General features: G+C 48.4%; 1 protein-coding gene across 2 annotated transcripts in view; it reads right to left on the bottom strand.

Annotated features, from left to right (window-relative positions):
* Window positions 1-17864, bottom strand: part of LOC146008640 (cilia- and flagella-associated protein 337-like) — a 99518-nt gene that overhangs the window by 10922 nt on the left and 70732 nt on the right. For both annotated transcript variants that reach the window (XM_083148141.1, XM_083148140.1), the window contains exon 17: window positions 15599-15735. In XM_083148141.1, coding sequence (XP_083004267.1) covers window positions 15599-15735 — 137 coding nt within the window. The remainder of the gene's footprint in view (window positions 1-15598; window positions 15736-17864) is intronic.

A 17864-nucleotide genomic window follows, 5' to 3' on the forward strand; every position in this document is an offset into this window, starting at 1 on the left:
GGCGGCCGCCCTTCAACCCGCCGGGGTCTCCCCCCTCCGCCCGCCGAAGCGATCTCCCCCCTCCGCCCGCCGAATCTCCCCCTCCACCCGCCGAAGCTACGCTGCCCGCCGTAAGTCACTTACGTATTAGCAGGGCGCCTGGCAATGGCTATGCTGACAACTTAGCCTGAGCTACGTTGTCAGTGTAGCGTAGCCGGGCGACCGGCTAATACATAAGTATACATAAGGGTTTTTGCTGAAAAAAAAAAAAAAAAGGTAAATTTTGTAATAAAGTATGTTTTTTTTTGTAATAATTTGGATAACGGATATTTGGATAAGGGATACTCAACCTGTATGTCATGCCCGGCTCTCTTCACACCTTACAATCCTACGGGATCAGGGGTGCAAATGCAATGCATTTGCCCACTTGCGGATCCCTTTTTCAAATGCAGCAGTGTGCGGCAAAGATTTAAAAGGATGTAAAATTATAAATTTTTATTTCCACTCATACATTAACAGATTGTTCTATTCTGGAGAAATGCAGATCAGATTTATAAAAATTACCTTAAAATTTTATTCTAGAACTTTTCTTTCACTACATCTAATCATAATCCATCTTAATAAGGATTTCTAAGATCTAAGATATTAGTGATAATCTTGGCCATAGAGCTAACATCAATCCTATTCTTTATTTTTAGAGAACACTAGCTCTGTTTTGTCTGTGGTTGGCATTCCATGATGAATCTGTGCGGTGTTGCCAGCATTATACACTCACATCATCTCATCTACTACCATGCTGCACAACATAAGCACCAATAAGGTGTAAGACACTGCGGGGGAAATTTACTAAGATGTGTATTCTACTTCACATGTGATGTTGCTATGAGCAACCAATCAGAAACTACTTATTTATTTAGCACCCTCTAAAAGATAGTAGACAGGATCTGATTGGTTGCCCATAACAACATCACATGTGAAGTAGAATACACATCTTAGTACATTTTCCCCCGGCATTTTGGTTGTATCTGCATGAAATCATAGGAATTAGTGACTTGGGATGGCATTTCCACAAATTTGTTCTATCTCACTAAAGACCTCAGTATTAATCAGGGGTATGACGAGTGCTATAGTAGCCATGACTAGAGATACTCATCAGTGTCCCTATTGGCTATATTTCCTAAATTTGTCCTTGAAACAATAATTTATGTCTGTGCTGCACAGTATTGGTGCCCTGTGAGACTGAGCTTTCTGCAGTTGCATATTATACTATATTTTGCTAAATATTTCTAACTTTAGAGATTCTAAGAGAGTTTTAATATTAGAGTTTTTTCTTTTAATCAGTTTCCGGATGTGCAGTGCATGTGTAGAGTAGACACACATACCTCCCAACTTTTGAAGTTGGGAGGTCGGGACGTTCGCTCGGCGAAGCTGCGCGCGCTCCCGAAAAGGGGGCGTGGCCTCGCGGGGGTGACGCGAAATCCGGCCACGCCCCCATTTTCGCCGCTCGTTGTAATAATGGGGCCGATGTATGAAGGGTCGTTATGGGGGAGAAGGGGTATCAGCGCACGTTATGTGCACTGATACCGCTTCTCCCCCATGTATGAAGGAGGTGAGATGCGGTAAAGGACAGGGGCGCTATGCGCCCCTGTCCATATCGGCGCTGCTATCAAAATGATAGCAGGCCGAATGTATGAACGGTCAGCATCGCTGACCGTTCCGCACGAAGCCTGCTTTGGCTTCGCCAGCATCAGGCTGGCGAAGCCCTATCTAAACAGCAGGGACAGCACTGTCCCTGCTGTTAGGTCTGGGCTGCGCTGGGGATCTCGCGTGAACAGCGAGATCCTGCGCATGCCCAGTGCGGCCGGCCGGGGGACAGGAGATAGCGCATCAGTATTAACTGATGCGCTATCTCCAGAAAGGGACATCGCCGAAGGGGGGAGTTAACGCTCCCCCGCTTCGGCAGACAAGATGTTAATACATCTTGTCGATGTCCCTTCCTGCTTCGACTCGCTATTGAGGCGAAGCAGGAAGTATCATAGCGGCGCGATAAGCGCTGCTATGATACATCTGCCCCAATATCGTGGTTTATATCTCCCAACCATCTCGGGAAGCCGGGACTGCGGTAAGCAGTACCGGGACGACGGGACATCGGCCGTAAATCGTGAATGTCCCGCCGAATCCGAGACGGTTGGGAGCATAGGCGAATCTAGGGGGTGGTCCAGGGGTGCACAGGACCACCCATTAGCCCATTTTGTAGCTGAGGGATGGGGCTTTCCAACGAGCCCAGCCCCGTGTCTCTAGCCCCCTGGGAACCGAAGATACTGCCAGGCAAACCTGGACCGTTTTCCCTATAGGATAACATGGGACCCGCTAATTCCGACCCCCACCCAGTTCAACGGCTGAAGCTCGAGGTTGACCTCAGTTGAACCCAAATCGCTGGGCCTTCAATCTGATACCAGGCTGCATCCATATGGGTTAATTGGTTCCAGGGATATTGAGGTTAAACCGTTTTTTTTGTCTCTCCCCCTCAAACCAGAAAATGCAGGGACTAGGTGTCAGGAACCAGTTTTGGTCTGTTTGGCATTTTTGCTCACTGGTGACCTCCAGTGGCAGGTCTGTTGCCATTACAGCTTTGTGTTCTGGGAGCTTAATTTATTCACTAGGCTGTGAGACATTAAGCTAATCAAGCACTTGCTGGAATCACCAGAGGCCTTTATAAGCCATGCTCTCCTGGGGATCCGGGCCAGTGATAGCTCATTTCCTGTCAGTTCAGTTCCTGTCAGCTTCCTGGTTAAAGTTCCTGCTGCATGTGCAGGGAACTTCTGTCTGGTCCTTTGTTTCGGTCTCCTGTCTGGATCCCAGGATATCCTCTGCAGCTAAGCTTCCTGCAGCCCTGCATTTAGCGTTCTATATGCTACCTTGGTCCCTGGAGTGTTTGGGTTTCTCCCTGTGGCTCCAGTTGTCTCCTGCGTCAGCATCTTCCGTGTCAGCGCCTCCTGTGTCTCCTGCGTCAGTGTCTTCAGTGTCAGCGCCTCCTGTGTCTCCTGCGTCAGTGTCTTCAGTGTCAGCATCTTCTGTGTTCCCTGTGTCGACGTCTTCTGTGTCGGCGTCTCCTCACTCCTACGTTCAGTGTTCCTGTCCCGGGACGGAGTCCACGTGAATTCCACCTTCTCCCTCTCTTCGTGGGTCACGTAAGTGCTCCTGTGGAGCCCCGGTTCTTCTTTCATCTCTGTTGTGGCCCGCCGTGGCCGTTCCCCTCCGCGGGACTGTTTTCTCTTGTTGTCAGGTTATGGTTTATTCTTGTCTTCTATTTTTCCCCTTATCTTGTTCCTTAGTCTCCGTCAGGTAGGGGTTTCCCCTTTCCTCTCCGCATCCGGTTTTGGGGAATATCCGTTTTCTGTTTTCTTGGTTCCGAGGATTCCCTATCTCCTGTTGGGTTTGCGACTCGGTCGCGTTGTCCCGTCCTTGGTCTGGTGCCGGTTAGTTAGGGGTTCTTTTTCAGTTAGGCCCGTTAGTTAGAGCTGCCTCTTGAGATACCCCCTGGCGATCGCTCACCCCTTGTCTCCACGTAACACCTGGCTGCATCGGGGTCAGAGCCGGCGTAACTGGCTCTTTCAAACGCGGCGGCTACAGGCGAAGCCTAGCACTACCGCAGGGGTATTCCATCTGCCCGGGGGACTCAACAGAGTTAGTGTAGGTTTCGCTGTGGCCGTCCTAAACAGCGGTCCCAGCTACGGGCTCACGCCTGATCTCCAGCTCCCTGCCTCCTGCAGCACCACACCAGCATCCTCACGTCCCTGTCTCCGGACTTCAACCGTGGGTAACAACCAAATCCGTAACATTATCACTGGCCATACCGATATATGCATGTGTTCACGGTAGTCATAGGGGTACATGCATATATAAAATCTTGTTTCAAGGTGATTTGGGTGTTTTTTTTGATTGGTTGCGGGACCTATAGAGTTGTCCATATTAAGATTTTTTTTTTTCTCCTTCTTTCCCTTCCAGTATTTTGCCCGGTACGGGGTTTTGCTTTATACTCAGGTGGTCTGGTCTGTTTGTTTCATTTCTGTACTTAATTATGCAGGCCTTGCAAGCTTCCTTGATGGCCTTAAATACGGCCTTTACAGCCTTAAAACCTGAGCGGGTTAAGGATCTGCAGCAGTCATTTCTGCGATTGCAAGATCTGTTAACCCAAATTTTCGTGGACCTGTCTGAGGTTTTTGGGGCTCAACCAGCTCCTAGGGAGACCCTGGCTAAGGGGTTAATCAGGCAAACTTCAGATCAGGAGATTCAGAAGAGACATAGAAGTTTTTTACGGCCAAGGCTCACACCAGAAGAGCGGCAACGGCGTAAAGACTTTAACCTATGTCTGTATTGTGGGGAATCAGGCCACTTTCTCCAGTATTGCGAATTGCGCAGATCTGGTGGTGGTACTGGGAAGGATTTTCCTCAATCCAAGTGGTATCAGGAGGTTCCATCTATGCCTGTCTCCTCTAAGCAGGAGGAGCCTGACCACACACCCCACATACGTAGCGCTCCGACTTACAACTGGGGTCCTAAGACTAGAGCGCCCCATGTTGAGGTACGGAATCAGACGGGAATGTGGAATTCATCCACAAAGATTCCAGACAGAAAGACGTTGGATGCTAATCTTCCAGTCAGGGAGATCAACGTTCTTTCAACATTGGAACTGTTATGTCCCGTAGAGGAGTCTCAGGTTTTTCCCTCAAAAGGGGCTTCAAGTGGCATAATCCCAGAGGGGGTCCTTGAAGCCGTCACCCCTAAGAGGGTCTTGAGGAACTTAACCCCACATGGACTTATGGAGGTCATTGCTCCTGATGAGGCCTTGGGAGGCATAACTCCGGAGAAAGAATCCCTGACATCAGTCTCAGCCGGGATTTCTAGTGACATCTTCCCTGATCTTGGGGTTCACGGAGTTGCCTCTGAGGTTGTGGATCCAGGAGTGGCACTCAAAGTCCTGGTCTCCATAGGCGAGTCCGAGGCCGTGGGCTCATCTAGCGGCAAGGGCGCTTGGGGCTCATTGAACGTTTTGGGTGCTCGAGGTCAGTCGAGCCAATTTGATGCCCAAGGCCCGCCGGGCGTGTCTGATGATACTTCTAACACGCCATACTTCGATGGAGATTTGGCCCAGCTCCGACCAATTGCTCAGCAATTCCTCGCTAAAATGGACTTCTCACATAATGTGAAGATAACTCCTACTTCTGCTGTCCGTTATCTCTTATCATGCTTTAGAGGAAGAGCTTTGGAGTGGGTTAAACCTCTCATAGAGGCTGACGATCCCATCCTAAGGGATCTTCCGGGTTTTCTAAAAACCATGCGGAAAGTGTTCAGCCCAAAGGCCGCAGCCCCGAGTGGGGGCCCTAAGGCCGCAGCCCCGAGTGGGGGCCCTAAGGCCGCAGCCCCGAGTGGGGGCCCTAAGGCCGCAGCCCCGAGTGGGGGCCCAAAGGCCGCAGCCCCGAGTGGGGGCCCAAAGGCCGCAGCCCCGAGTGGGGGCCCAAAGGCCGCAGCCCCGAGTGGGGGCCCAAAGGCCGCAGCCCCGAGTGGGGGCCCAAAGGCCGCAGCCCCGAGTGGGGGCCCAAAAGTCTGTTTCGCCCCAGAAGGTGGGCAAGTCTGTTTCGCCCCAGAAGGTGGGCAAGTCTGTTTCGCCCCAGAAGGTGGGCAAGTCTGTTTCGCCCCAGAAGGTGGGCAAGTCTGTTTCGCCCCAGAAGGTGGGCAAGTCTGTTTCGCCCCAGAAGGTGGGCAAGTCTGTTTCGCCCCAGAAGGTGGGCAAGTCTGTTTCGCCCCAGAAGGTGGGCAAGTCTGTTTCGCCCCAGAAGGTGGGCAAGTCTGTTTCGCCCCAGAAGGTGGGCAAGTCTGTTTCGCCCCAGAAGGTGGGCAAGTCTGTTTCGCCCCAGAAGGTGGGCAAGTCTGTTCGGTCCCGGAAGGGGACTCTGCCTGTCCCATCCCAGAGGGGGGCTTAGTCCATTTTGCCCCAAGAGGTACCCTTAAGGCTGAATCCCTGGAAAGGGCGGCCATCTCCTTGGCTGAGGTCCCAAAGACCACAGCCTCAGCAAAGGACTTGAGAGCCATAAACCCAGTTGGGGTCTCGGTCATGCTAGCTTCCAAGGAGACTTCTGAAGTTTTAACTTCTAGTGGGGTCGTTCACACAGAGAATTCTAGCTCTGAGGTCCTAGAGGTGGACGTTTCCATGTCCATTGTATTTGATGGAGACCTTGCCCATTTTATTGCCCTGGTCAAACACTATACTTCCCTTTTTGAATCGGGACCATCTTCAGGGGTCACTTGGGCTAACATTGTAGACCTCATCATTTCTGCCTTTAGGGGTAGACCTCAGACATGGGCCTACAAGCTGATCAGGTGTAGTGACCCTTGCCTTAAGGATCTTTCCTCTTTTTGTGATGCCGTTATTAAAAAGTTCAGTCCCAAGAGGAAGGTTGAGGCTTCATCAGCTCCTGGAGATATGGTCTCCAACATTAGCCAGAGGTATGAGGTCCCGGCTCTGAGAAATTCACAATCAATCCATTGCACTTTCGCCTCACCTTGTATACTCACAGGCAAGAGTCCAGCAGTTGCTCCTGCCTTAATGATGGCAGACAAGAGAGTGCTGGCTGAGTTGTCCAGTCAAAAGTCTGAGATTAAAGACTTTCACAAAGATTCCATCTATGGCCAAGGCGTTCATTCTTCTTCGTTACCCATCCCGTCTGTGAAAAAGACGTTCAGGATCTCTTCAGTTCAGGATTCCAACCCTGAATCTGATTTGATACCCCATAGCTGTAGCTTGGGGGAGGGTACCATCAGATCTGATAATGTGTGGGGCCTTAAGTTATTTTTCCCTTCAAAATCCAGGAAAAAGAGAAGAAAGAAACATTAATCTTTTCTCCTGGATCATCTTTTAGTTTTGGTTGTGCCCTGTGGTCACCCTTAGGGGGGGCACTGTCACAAGCTGTGGTTGTAGCTTGTGTTTTCATTTTTGTTGCCTTTGCCCCGTCGTCCAGATGCATTTAATTTTTGGAGGTCTGGATTTTGGGGTCTGTTGACCCCTCCTCAAGGGGGGGGGGGTACTGTCAGGAACCAGTTTCTGTCTGTTTGGCATTTTTGCTCACTGGTGACCTCCAGTGGCAGGTCTGTTGCCATTACAGCTTTGTGTTCTGGGAGCTTAATTTATTCACTAGGCTGTGAGACATTAAGCTAATCAAGCACTTGCTGGAATCACCTGAGGCCTTTATAAGCCATGCTCTCCTGGGGATCCGGGCCAGTGATAGCTCATTTCCTGTCAGTTCGGTTCCTGTCAGCTTCCTGGTTAAAGTTCCTGCTGCATGTGCAGGGAACTTCTGTCTGGTCCTTTGTTTCGGTCTCCTGTCTGGATCCCAGGATATCGTCTGCAGCTAAGCTTCCTGCAGCCCTGCATTTAGCGTTCTATATGCTACCTTGGTCCCTGGAGTGTTTGGGTTTCTCCCTGTGGCTCCAGTTGTCTCCTGCGTCAGCATCTTCCGTGTCAGCGCCTCCTGTGTCTCCTGCGTCAGTGTCTTCAGTGTCAGCGCCTCCTGTGTCTCCTGCGTCAGTGTCTTCAGTGTCAGCATCTTCTGTGTTCCCTGTGTCGACGTCTTCTGTGTCGGCGTCTCCTCACTCCTACGTTCAGTGTTCCTGTCCCGGGACGGAGTCCACGTGAATTCCACCTTCTCCCTCTCTTCGTGGGTCACGTAAGTGCTCCTGTGGAGCCCCGGTTCTTCTTTCATCTCTGTTGTGGCCCGCCGTGGCCGTTCCCCTCCGCGGGACTGTTTTCTCTTGTTGTCAGGTTATGGTTTATTCTTGTCTTCTATTTTTCCCCTTATCTTGTTCCTTAGTCTCCGTCAGGTAGGGGTTTCCCCTTTCCTCTCCGCATCCGGTTTTGGGGAATATCCGTTTTCTGTTTTCTTGGTTCCGAGGATTCCCTATCTCCTGTTGGGTTTGCGACTCGGTCGCGTTGTCCCGTCCTTGGCCTGGTGCCGGTTAGTTAGGGGTTCTTTCTCAGTTAGGCCCGTTAGTTAGAGCTGCCTCTTGAGATACCCCCTGGTGATCGCTCACCCCTTGTCTCCACGTAACACCTGGCTGCATCGGGGTCAGAGCCGGCGTAACTGGCTCTTTCGAACGCGGCGGCTACAGGCGAAGCCTAGCACTACCGCAGGGGTATTCCATCTGCCCGGGGGACTCAACAGAGTTAGTGTAGGTTTCGCTGTGGCCGTCCTAAACAGCGGTCCCAGCTACGGGCTCACGCCTGATCTCCAGCTCCCTGCCTCCTGCAGCACCACACCAGCATCCTCACGTCCCTGTCTCCGGACTTCAACCGTGGGTAACAACCAAATCCGTAACACTAGGCTGGTGTATAAGGGGTCAGCCTGGGAATGTCCCTGCATGATCCTGGGACCATATTCCTGGGTAAATCCCTGCATTTTCTGTTGTGAAAGGGGTATAATTTCAAACAGCCGTGACCTGCAGTGCTCTGAATACAGCCGGGCAGCCCCCTGCTCTCTGCCCAGCTGTCAATGACTGTCACCCCTGCAGCTTCTGCTCCAATTCTTCTCCCCACTTTCACCTTAGCCCGCCCCTCCCTTTAATCATGTGGTGCCGGCGCCCGGCGTGCTCCCCCGACATCACGCACAACAGCGCGCACAATATTTCAAATGTCCACTCGGCTAGAGGGGACACCAGGAGGGGGTGGGACCGTGCTCTGCGCTGCGCTCTGCTCCTCTCCCCATAGAAGCAGCTGCACTGCTCTCCATCTCTCCCTGCAGCAGCAGCGAAGGCTCATATAAAAATTTACAGTAAGTGGCACTTTTGGGGGCATTGCTTAAGGGACGCTACAAGTGGCGGTATGTGGGGGCATTACGCATAATGTGTGGCTTAATGTGTAAGGGGCATTACGGTGTGCAGCATCATGTGTAAGGGGCATTATGTGTGCAGCATCATGTGTAAGGGGCATTATGTGTGCAGCATCATGTGTAAGGGACATTATGTGTGCAGCATCATGTGTAATGGGTACTATGGTGCGCAGCATCATGTGTAATGGGTACTATGGTGTGCGCAGCATCATGTGTAATGGGTACTATGGTGTGCGGCATCATGTGTAATGGGTACTATGGTGTGCGGCATCATGTGTAATGGGTACTATGGTGTGCGGCATCATGTGTAATGGGTACTATGGTGCCATCAAGCAAGAACCTCCTAGCAATGAGCACGTAGGTAAGCAGCACTTATGTGGCAAATATGTAATGGGCATTACGGTTTGTTATATAGTATGTAATGGGCATCATGATGTGTGGCACAATGTGTAATGGGCATTATGGTGTGTGGCCTTATGTGTCATTGGCATTGCGGCGTGTGGCTTTATGTGTAATGGGTATTACAGAGTTTGCTAAAATGTGTAATGGGCATTACTGTGTATGGTCTAAAGTGTAATACCACACCCCTTTTTGTGATGCCACGCCTCCTTCTCACGAGGCCACGCCCACTTTTTGGCACGCGGCTACGCCGCGCAAAAGTCCCCCTCCTATTATGTCTGGATCTGGGACCATCCATTACCATAATTCTAGATTCGCCTATGGTTGGGAGGTATGGACACAATCTGACTATATAAGCCAGATAAGAAGCACTGTACATCGTAGAAATCAGCATGTTCATTTCCTTCACAACCTCGTTATGGAGCTGAACAGAGGCCACTTATATTCCTCTCCCACTGCTCTAATTCTGCCACTCCCCTTCAACAAAATCTGCACTGGCTCCAATTCCCCTACAGAATCCTCTTTAAACACCTCACACTCACATACAGGGCCATCTTTAATTCCATTGCTCCATATATCCCTAACCTCATCTCCATTCATACACCCTCCCGCCCTCTAAGGTCGGCTGACGACTGTCGTCTCTCCTCCACCCTGATCACTGCTTCCCATGCTAGAGTACAGGACTTTGCCCGTGCTACACCCCTTCAGTGGAAAGCACACCCTCGCTCCGTTAGACTCTCCCCGACCTTGCAAAGCTTCAAATGGGCACTGAAAACTCACCTATTTATCAAAGCGTACCCTTCCACTGCATAAACTATCTGGTTCTCCGACCCCTTGCCTGGTTACATCCTGCTATCTAACCACCACCCACTTGCTTGCACCTCTTGTAATCTGTCTGTCTCCCCTTCCTACTAGATTGTAAGCTCCTCCGAGTAGGGCCCTCTTTCCTCCTGTTGTCAAAGCCCTCTTCTCTTCACATTTCATTTACAGCTCTCCTATACTCAAACACTAAGTGACCATCTTCGTCCGCATACTCATCTCCATCATTGGCCTCAAGCCTCTTATAGTATGTTGATTGAGTCCTCACTACTTATATTTAGGCTGTAATGTGTATTGAACTGTGGCGCTCTCTATTTGTACTCTATCTTTGTTATTTATTCTATGGTATGCCAAGTTTTGTCTCCCTGTACTGTTCCTTTATTGGGCGCTGCAAAACACTTGTGGCGCCTTATAAATAAAATAATAATAATCAATGATCTTCTATGACTACAAGAATGATCTGCAGCAGTGCAAGCTGCTTTTGGGGAGAAAGCTCTGTCCCAAATCATTGTGAATCAGTTGTATGAAGAATATTGGCATGGGAGTCCCTGGAATAAGAGGAGCACTGCAGGCGATCTGTGTCTGCCATCACAGAGGACAACATTCTGCCATGTGGGCCACAGTTGAATTGGACATTAGGGTGACCATGGCCCAGGTAGAGATAGGTCATCTGCTTCAGAGCCACAAAATAATTTTCTCAGACTTCTCAAGAGCAGGCTCGATACCCTAGCATGCTGGGCAGGGTTGATGGGGGTCGCTCAAACTCTGTCTAAGAGAGGTGCGCCATCACTGAAGTTCTGATGTGGGCTCAGGTGGCCAAGCAGATGGTGGATGATTTTGTGGCCAAGACTGGTTTAGTAGCTACCATATCACTCTTGCCACTCTTATCTGGTGACTATTATGCCAACCAATGCCTGCCACATGTGCTTGAAGCCATTTCCAGGCACCTTCCAAGAACTTACAGTCATGGTGCCCAGCACGACAATGCACCTGCCCACAGGTTTAGGGAAGTAGTGACGTTTCTGACCCAAGAATGTTTTGTCATCCAATGTACAGTCCAGGCTTGGCCCATTGCGACTTCTTTTTGTTTCCACAAATCAAGCACAAGACTACTCTGTCCCCACATGGCATTATGCCAGGTAGGGAGGGCAGTGTATAAAAGGGGTCACAAGCTGGGTCTCACCCGGGTTAGAGCTGAGTCTAAAATCTTGGGTGTAAAAGGGATATAATTTGTTCACATTAATGTAACTATCTAATTTATTATTACATGCATGCTTATAAAATGTAATTACTTTCTATTTTTTTCTCTGTGTCACCTCCCTCTTTTCAGCACCAAATGAAGAAAACAAATCAACAGATTTCTAAATATAAGATACAGTAGCTTTGGTGGGAAGAAGGAAATGTTATTTAAATGGATTATTTCTATTCTTATATACAATATTTAGTGATTTCGGCAGGTTATTTTGTTAGAAGTAATTAGGTCTAGCTTACTTGGAAAAAAGTTGTGGAATAAACTGGTAATTAATGAGGGTCAAGCAGCTGATCCTATTCCTTTGCTGAGGTGGCTGCTCAGAGATATTCCCTGTATACGTGTTAGTATCATTATCCACGGCACTTGTAACAGTGGTTCACATTTGTCTAGTTGTGTAATGATGCATGCTGCACCTCAGTGATGCCTTATTTACACACTGCAAACTTGTTGAATCTGTGCAAGTTACATGGAATACATACCTCCCAACTGTCATGATTTTTTGTGACTGTCCTGTGACCCACCCGGTGTTTGCAGTCCAGCAGTTAGGGGCAGTTGGGGGACAACCTGTCACCATAGGTGCCAATTCTGTGGGTGCTTGAGGACCCGAGCACCCACGGAAATTGATGAACACCCACCCGCTCAGCAGCGGCCCACTCGCCCTCGTCCCAGTGCACTCCCCCCTCCCTCGTCACTGGCACAGGTACTGTTTGGGCATTTATGTACCTGCACTGTGGGGGCATTTATGTATTTGGCACTATGGGTAGATTTTTGTACCTGCACTGTGGGGGCATTTATGTATTTGGCACTGTGGGGGGGATTTTTGTACCTGCACTGTGGGGGCATTTATGTATTTGGCACTGTTGCCATAATTTGAATATTGGAGACAACTGTGCTGCGTAATATAAATCAGTATTATTTTGTGGCCACGCCCCTTTCACATGAAGCCACTCCCCTATATTTTTGGCTTGAGCACCCACCAGCAAAAACATAAATCGGCACCTATGCCTGTCACAGCAGTGAATAGCATGTGCACAGCGTCTATTCCCATGAGACAGAGGGCCTGGGGGCATGGCCATAAGCTCTCAGACCTCTGGCCATGCCCCCACAGCGGTGAAATGGGGGCATGACTTTGTGATCGTCGTCATTTCTATGAAGTCACACGCCTTTTCTCCAGGTCATGAACCCTTTTAAGGAACATCCCAATTCTCAAAAGCAGAATGTTGGGAGGGATGGAAATGCAGTCGGATAAATGTGACTTGTGTCTTGGAAATCCACAGTAATAAAATAAGCATACTTTAATACTTATGTGGTTTATATATTATTGCAAAGCATTATCTGAAAATCATTGGCTTATTATCGTAACATTGCAAAATACTATGGCCAGATGTACGAAGCTCGAAAAGTGATAAAATGGAGAGTGATAAACCCCCAGCCAATCAGCTCCTAACTGCTACGTCACAGACTGTGTTTGAAAAATGACAGGTAGGATCTGATTGGTTGGTGGTTTATCACTCTCCATTTTATCACTTTTCAAGGCTTAGTACATCTCACCCTATGGGCCTAAATTCATGTTTGGAAGCAACTGCACAGTTACAGTTCTGTGTCATTAAAATTAAAATACAGCAGGAGATGTCTGTAGCAAGAGATGTAGGCACTTCTTGTTAGCATTTGTGAAAACCGAGTGCTGTGTCTTAGGACACTGGGGTTATTCAGACCTGATCGCTTACCTGCTAATTTGCAGTCCTGTTATCAGATATCCGTGGTGCTCCAGAGTGAAATCACTCCCTGTGCAAGGCTGTGAGAGGCATGTGAATATATTGCAGATTGACGAATAGCTGCAAATCCATCCACAACTCACTCGCTATTGAATGATTTTCCCAGTGTGTGTAGTCTGTGCATAACCCAGAACCTACTCTGCCTGTGCCATAGAAACCGGCTGATTGGAGCAGGAGCTGATGTCACATGCATTCCCTGAAAACACTTAAACACGCCTGCATTTTCCCAGACACTCGCAGAAAACAGCCGATTACCACCCCCAAATGTCAACTTCTTGTCAGTCAACTTGCGGACAGATAGCGATCAAAAGGACGCTGGATTTTTTTCACAGAATGACGTCGCGCATGCACGCTATGATGCATGCGAAATCGGTCGAGAATTCGCTGCCCTGTGAAATCACAGGTCTACCATCAGGTCTAGATAACCCCCCATTGCCTCATATCACCATCGCGACCTCACAATGGTTTCAGGCACTGTGTACACTGAAGCTTACTCAGCTTACTCAGGTTGGCTATATGATAGTGTTTCGTACACAAAAGATTCATTTGATAATACGTATTTATAAAAAAATAAAACACAACCGTAACAACAAACTTTTTTGAAAAGTTATTGGTTTAAAAAACATTGCAATGTGCAGGGAGAAGTTGGCATAGGGCTGGTTCTGATACAGTCTGGTCTAGACAGAGCAGCCGATGGGTATTATGGCTCTCAGATCCCCTTGTGTCTGCCAAAACCTCAATCCACTAATTTCAGTTTTGTGCATGTAGCACTTGGCATTAAGTGAAGCAGGTTACTTGGACACTAAACCACATCCTGCACAAAGTGTCTGGATATGGCAGTGCCAGCCGGAGGTGGGTTTGAGGTCAATGAAGTTGATAAGGTTACATAAAAGTGTTTTTGGACATGGATAGTAAGTGTGGACTGCCATAATTGTATAATTGCTATGGTTTGCTGAATAAAGAAATATATATATATATCATCTATATATATGTCTAGTATCCGTGCATCTCCGAAACACTGCCATCTGTAGGCACCTAGTGAAACTACATCTTTCTCACATGCCCAAACACATAGTTTTTGGGTGACGATACCCTATAGAAGCCTATGGGCTTCTTTTCGCCGCCCGCCAACGCAAACCCGCCACCTCGCCGACCCCCCTCTCACTTACCTTCCTGAAGGGTCCTCCTGGACCCTGGAAGGTAAACCCCTCCTCCCCCTAGTGACGCAGCCGGATGTCCTTCCAGCTGCAGGAGGGAGGAGGAGGCGCCGGGGACAGCTTGCTTAGCTGTCCCCGGCGTGAGGGATGCAGGAGCCAGCTGGGAGGTGACGGAGACCCCCCGCACACCACATTCCAGGTATCGCGAGGGGGCCTCCGTCACCGCATTGCGTTGCCAGCCGCATATGTTAGTACATATGCGGCGGCATCGCGGCGGGGGGGCCGCGAAGGGTGGCGATGTATTTTAATACATCCCGCCCTAAAGGCCCATACACACTGGGCCTTTAGTCGGTATTACCAGCAGAAGAGCAGCTTTGAGAAAGGCTTTGCATAGCGCTGCACTATACAAATCCGCCATCCCCCCACTGACTGCGCCGGGCAGGGGTAAAGACACTCAGTGTGAATGCATTGAGCGGCTTTCCCCCAGCGATGATAGCGATCATCGCTGTCCATACACGCTGGGCATAATCTGTACCATAGTTTTTACTTCTTTCGTTTCTCATGTGAAATACTACTGACTATTAAGTAAACTCAATCATAGTCACTGCTATATACCAGGAAGCAGATCACCCTCTATTACATGTCTTGTATGAGAAAGGATAGCACATGTCACCTGGGTAGATGGGGGCCAGATTAACAATGGGTGGACGGGGCTGCAGCTCTGGGCCGCCACATAAATATAGGCCCATCACCTCACCATGACAACATGATGATCACCAGACCGACACCAGCTGGCCACATGGTTGGCCATTGTTCACTAGTACTAAAATAGCATTTCTATTTTCCACACAATTATGCAATTTTTGTACTTTCATATATTTAGGGAGACATTGGGGTGTATAGTGTATGGGTTGTACATGCCTACATGGCATTGGCCTCACCCCCTCCACTTCTCATAACAGGCCCTTGAGCATTTACAGCTCCAGTCCCATGTGACCCTTAAGCAGGCCCTGATTGGGGCAATAGTCCTGGGTGTGACAAGGCATCACTAACCCTGCAGCTGCTGCTCTAAATCCTGGACTGGATCTTCCATATGTGGAAGTATACTGTCCCTGCCACAAGGGTTACCAGATTCAGAGCGTTAGCTGAGATTTGCAATGCTGTGAAATTACTAGAATTGTAGTTAATTGTGTCATTTGTTATAATGTATTTTATTTCCAATAATGGTTCGGCTCATTGTGTAAATTCAGTGGAGCATTAATATGTTACAATATCGTAGCATCATATACTCAATGTATCACCTAAATATTTAATTTAAACAAATCACATACTCACCTTTACTCACTGTCATTTCATCTCTCTTATCTGTCTCTCCTTTGTGGCCCTGGGGCCCTCCTACCCACTTATCTCCAGATGCTGCCTGCCTTTCCCTCAATGGATCCTTGACTTCTGTTTCTCGAGGGTTTCCTGTCCTATAGAAACAAGACTTTGAATTAATATTGATGTACTGTAAACAATTTACTTTATATACTACTATATGGCTTACCAAAGCTGTATGTGGGTGGCGGAAAACCTGTTGTATTGGGAAAGTCAGGGACATTCCTTATTCATGCAAACAGCAGATTAGAAATAAAATGACAAAGAGCCAAGGCTGGTTCCACAAGCAACGTGGGCTACACGATAACCTTGTGCATGCAGTACATAGTACAAAAGCATATAGAGACGGGGAAGAATAGATACATATCTGTACAGTGTACAATAAATATACAAGACATATACAGACAAGAAATAATAGATACATATTACATTAAACTTATATATCATAAACCAACGTAAACTCTAAATTTTTACTTTATTTACAGCTATTAATCTGAGTGGAGACAGCTATTGTGGTGGAGTCAGGGCCGCCGACAGGGGGGTGCCGTGGGTCCAGCTGTCCTGGGCCACGGCCTCTGGAGGGGCCTGGGCAGCTCGCCACAGCTACCCCGCACCCGCACAATGCCTCCCCCACCAGGCGGCACCCAGCCAGGCACGCACAATACACAGTGCAGCCTGCAGAGCGCCGAGCCTAGGATACAGAGGGGCTCGGTGCTCTGCAGGCTGCACTGTGCAGTGTGCGCTCTCGACCATCCGTGAAGGAGGGAGATGCCGTGCCATTGCTGCTGGTAAGTAATGGTAATTGGGGGGGGGGGGGGGGGGGGGGGAACTGTTCCACTGGGGGCCCGGACTGAAGGTCAGTCCTGGGCCCCAACATTTCTAGTGGTGGCCCTGGGTGGAGTAGGTGTAAAAGTCACCAGCATTATGGTCGACAAGCATTAAGTCAACACCATTAGGCCGACATGCATTTAGGTGGATATGAGTTAAGGTAGACATGCAGGAAGGTCGACATGACTTTTAGGTCGACAGGGTCATTAAGTCGACATGGGTAACGTCGACAGGGTCATTAGGTCAACATGGGTAAGGTCGTCATAGGAAAAAGTCAACATGATTTATTTTTTAACCGGTATATCAACACAGTCCACATAAACAATAAAACATAGCACCGTTGCTTTGGGCACGGTGCCTTGCTATGCTCGGAACACTATTTTATTCTCCCACCACGCCCCAGTGGATGGTAGGGCATGAAATACCACCTGTCGGCTTATTATGGCTCAAAAAACAGTAGAAAACCCCATGTCGACCTAATGACCCTGTCGACTTTAACCATGTCGACCTAATGACCCTGTCGATCTAATGACCCTGTTTTGTCTAGACTGTAATGACCAGGTCGACCGAACCCATGTCGACCTAAAGTTATGTTGACCTTCCAGGAATGTTGACCTTAAGTCATGTCGACCTAAATGCATGTCGACCTAATGGTGTAGATCTAATGCTTGTCGACCATCATGCTGGTGAATACAACAAGATGTACCAAGAGCTCACCTTAGTGATGTGTTTGAATTGCAGTTAGTATGAAGCATGAATAAAGTAGACCAGTGCAAGTTATTTGTAAAAGAATGTGTTTTTTATTAATGTACTAAATAGTCCGGGAGTAGAGCTCGACAGGTGGACCTGCGAGGTATCACTCTGTCAGGGCTCTTAAGGGGTTTGGGGGTCTCTTTTAAGGATCCCCCTTAGTACCATAGGACCCTTAAGTCTGAAAATCTGCTCCTGGGTCTAGCTACAGTTTTAAATTAAAATCATATTTATTTACTGCTATTTTTTTTTTTTTGTATTACATGTAAATGTTAAATAACATTTACATAAAATAATATAAACTATAGAATATCCCAAACAGGTAATTTTTAAGTGAGTAGCACACAAAGTATACCAATGAGCATCAGGGGAAGGGCCCATATTCAGGATTTTATTTATTTGGTTAGCCTAAAAACTGTCTGTGGTTTTTAGACCACTAACCTGTGCTTAAGCATGGATTATTATACCTAAAACCTAATATGTAAGGGTGTTTTGAGAGCTGAGTTTGAGAAGCATTGGTTTAGAGCGGAATTATCAGCGCCAGACCTCAAGTACCACCAGCAGATAATGGGGCAGATGTAGTAAGCCTTAACAAGAGACAAATGCGATAAGTGATAAGGAGAGATAAATGCCCAGCCAATCACCT

Source organism: Crinia signifera, chromosome 6 (assembly GCF_055691185.1).
Source record: "Crinia signifera chromosome 6, ASM5569118v1, whole genome shotgun sequence".
In the NCBI taxonomy this organism is placed as follows: Eukaryota; Metazoa; Chordata; class Amphibia; order Anura; family Myobatrachidae; genus Crinia; species Crinia signifera.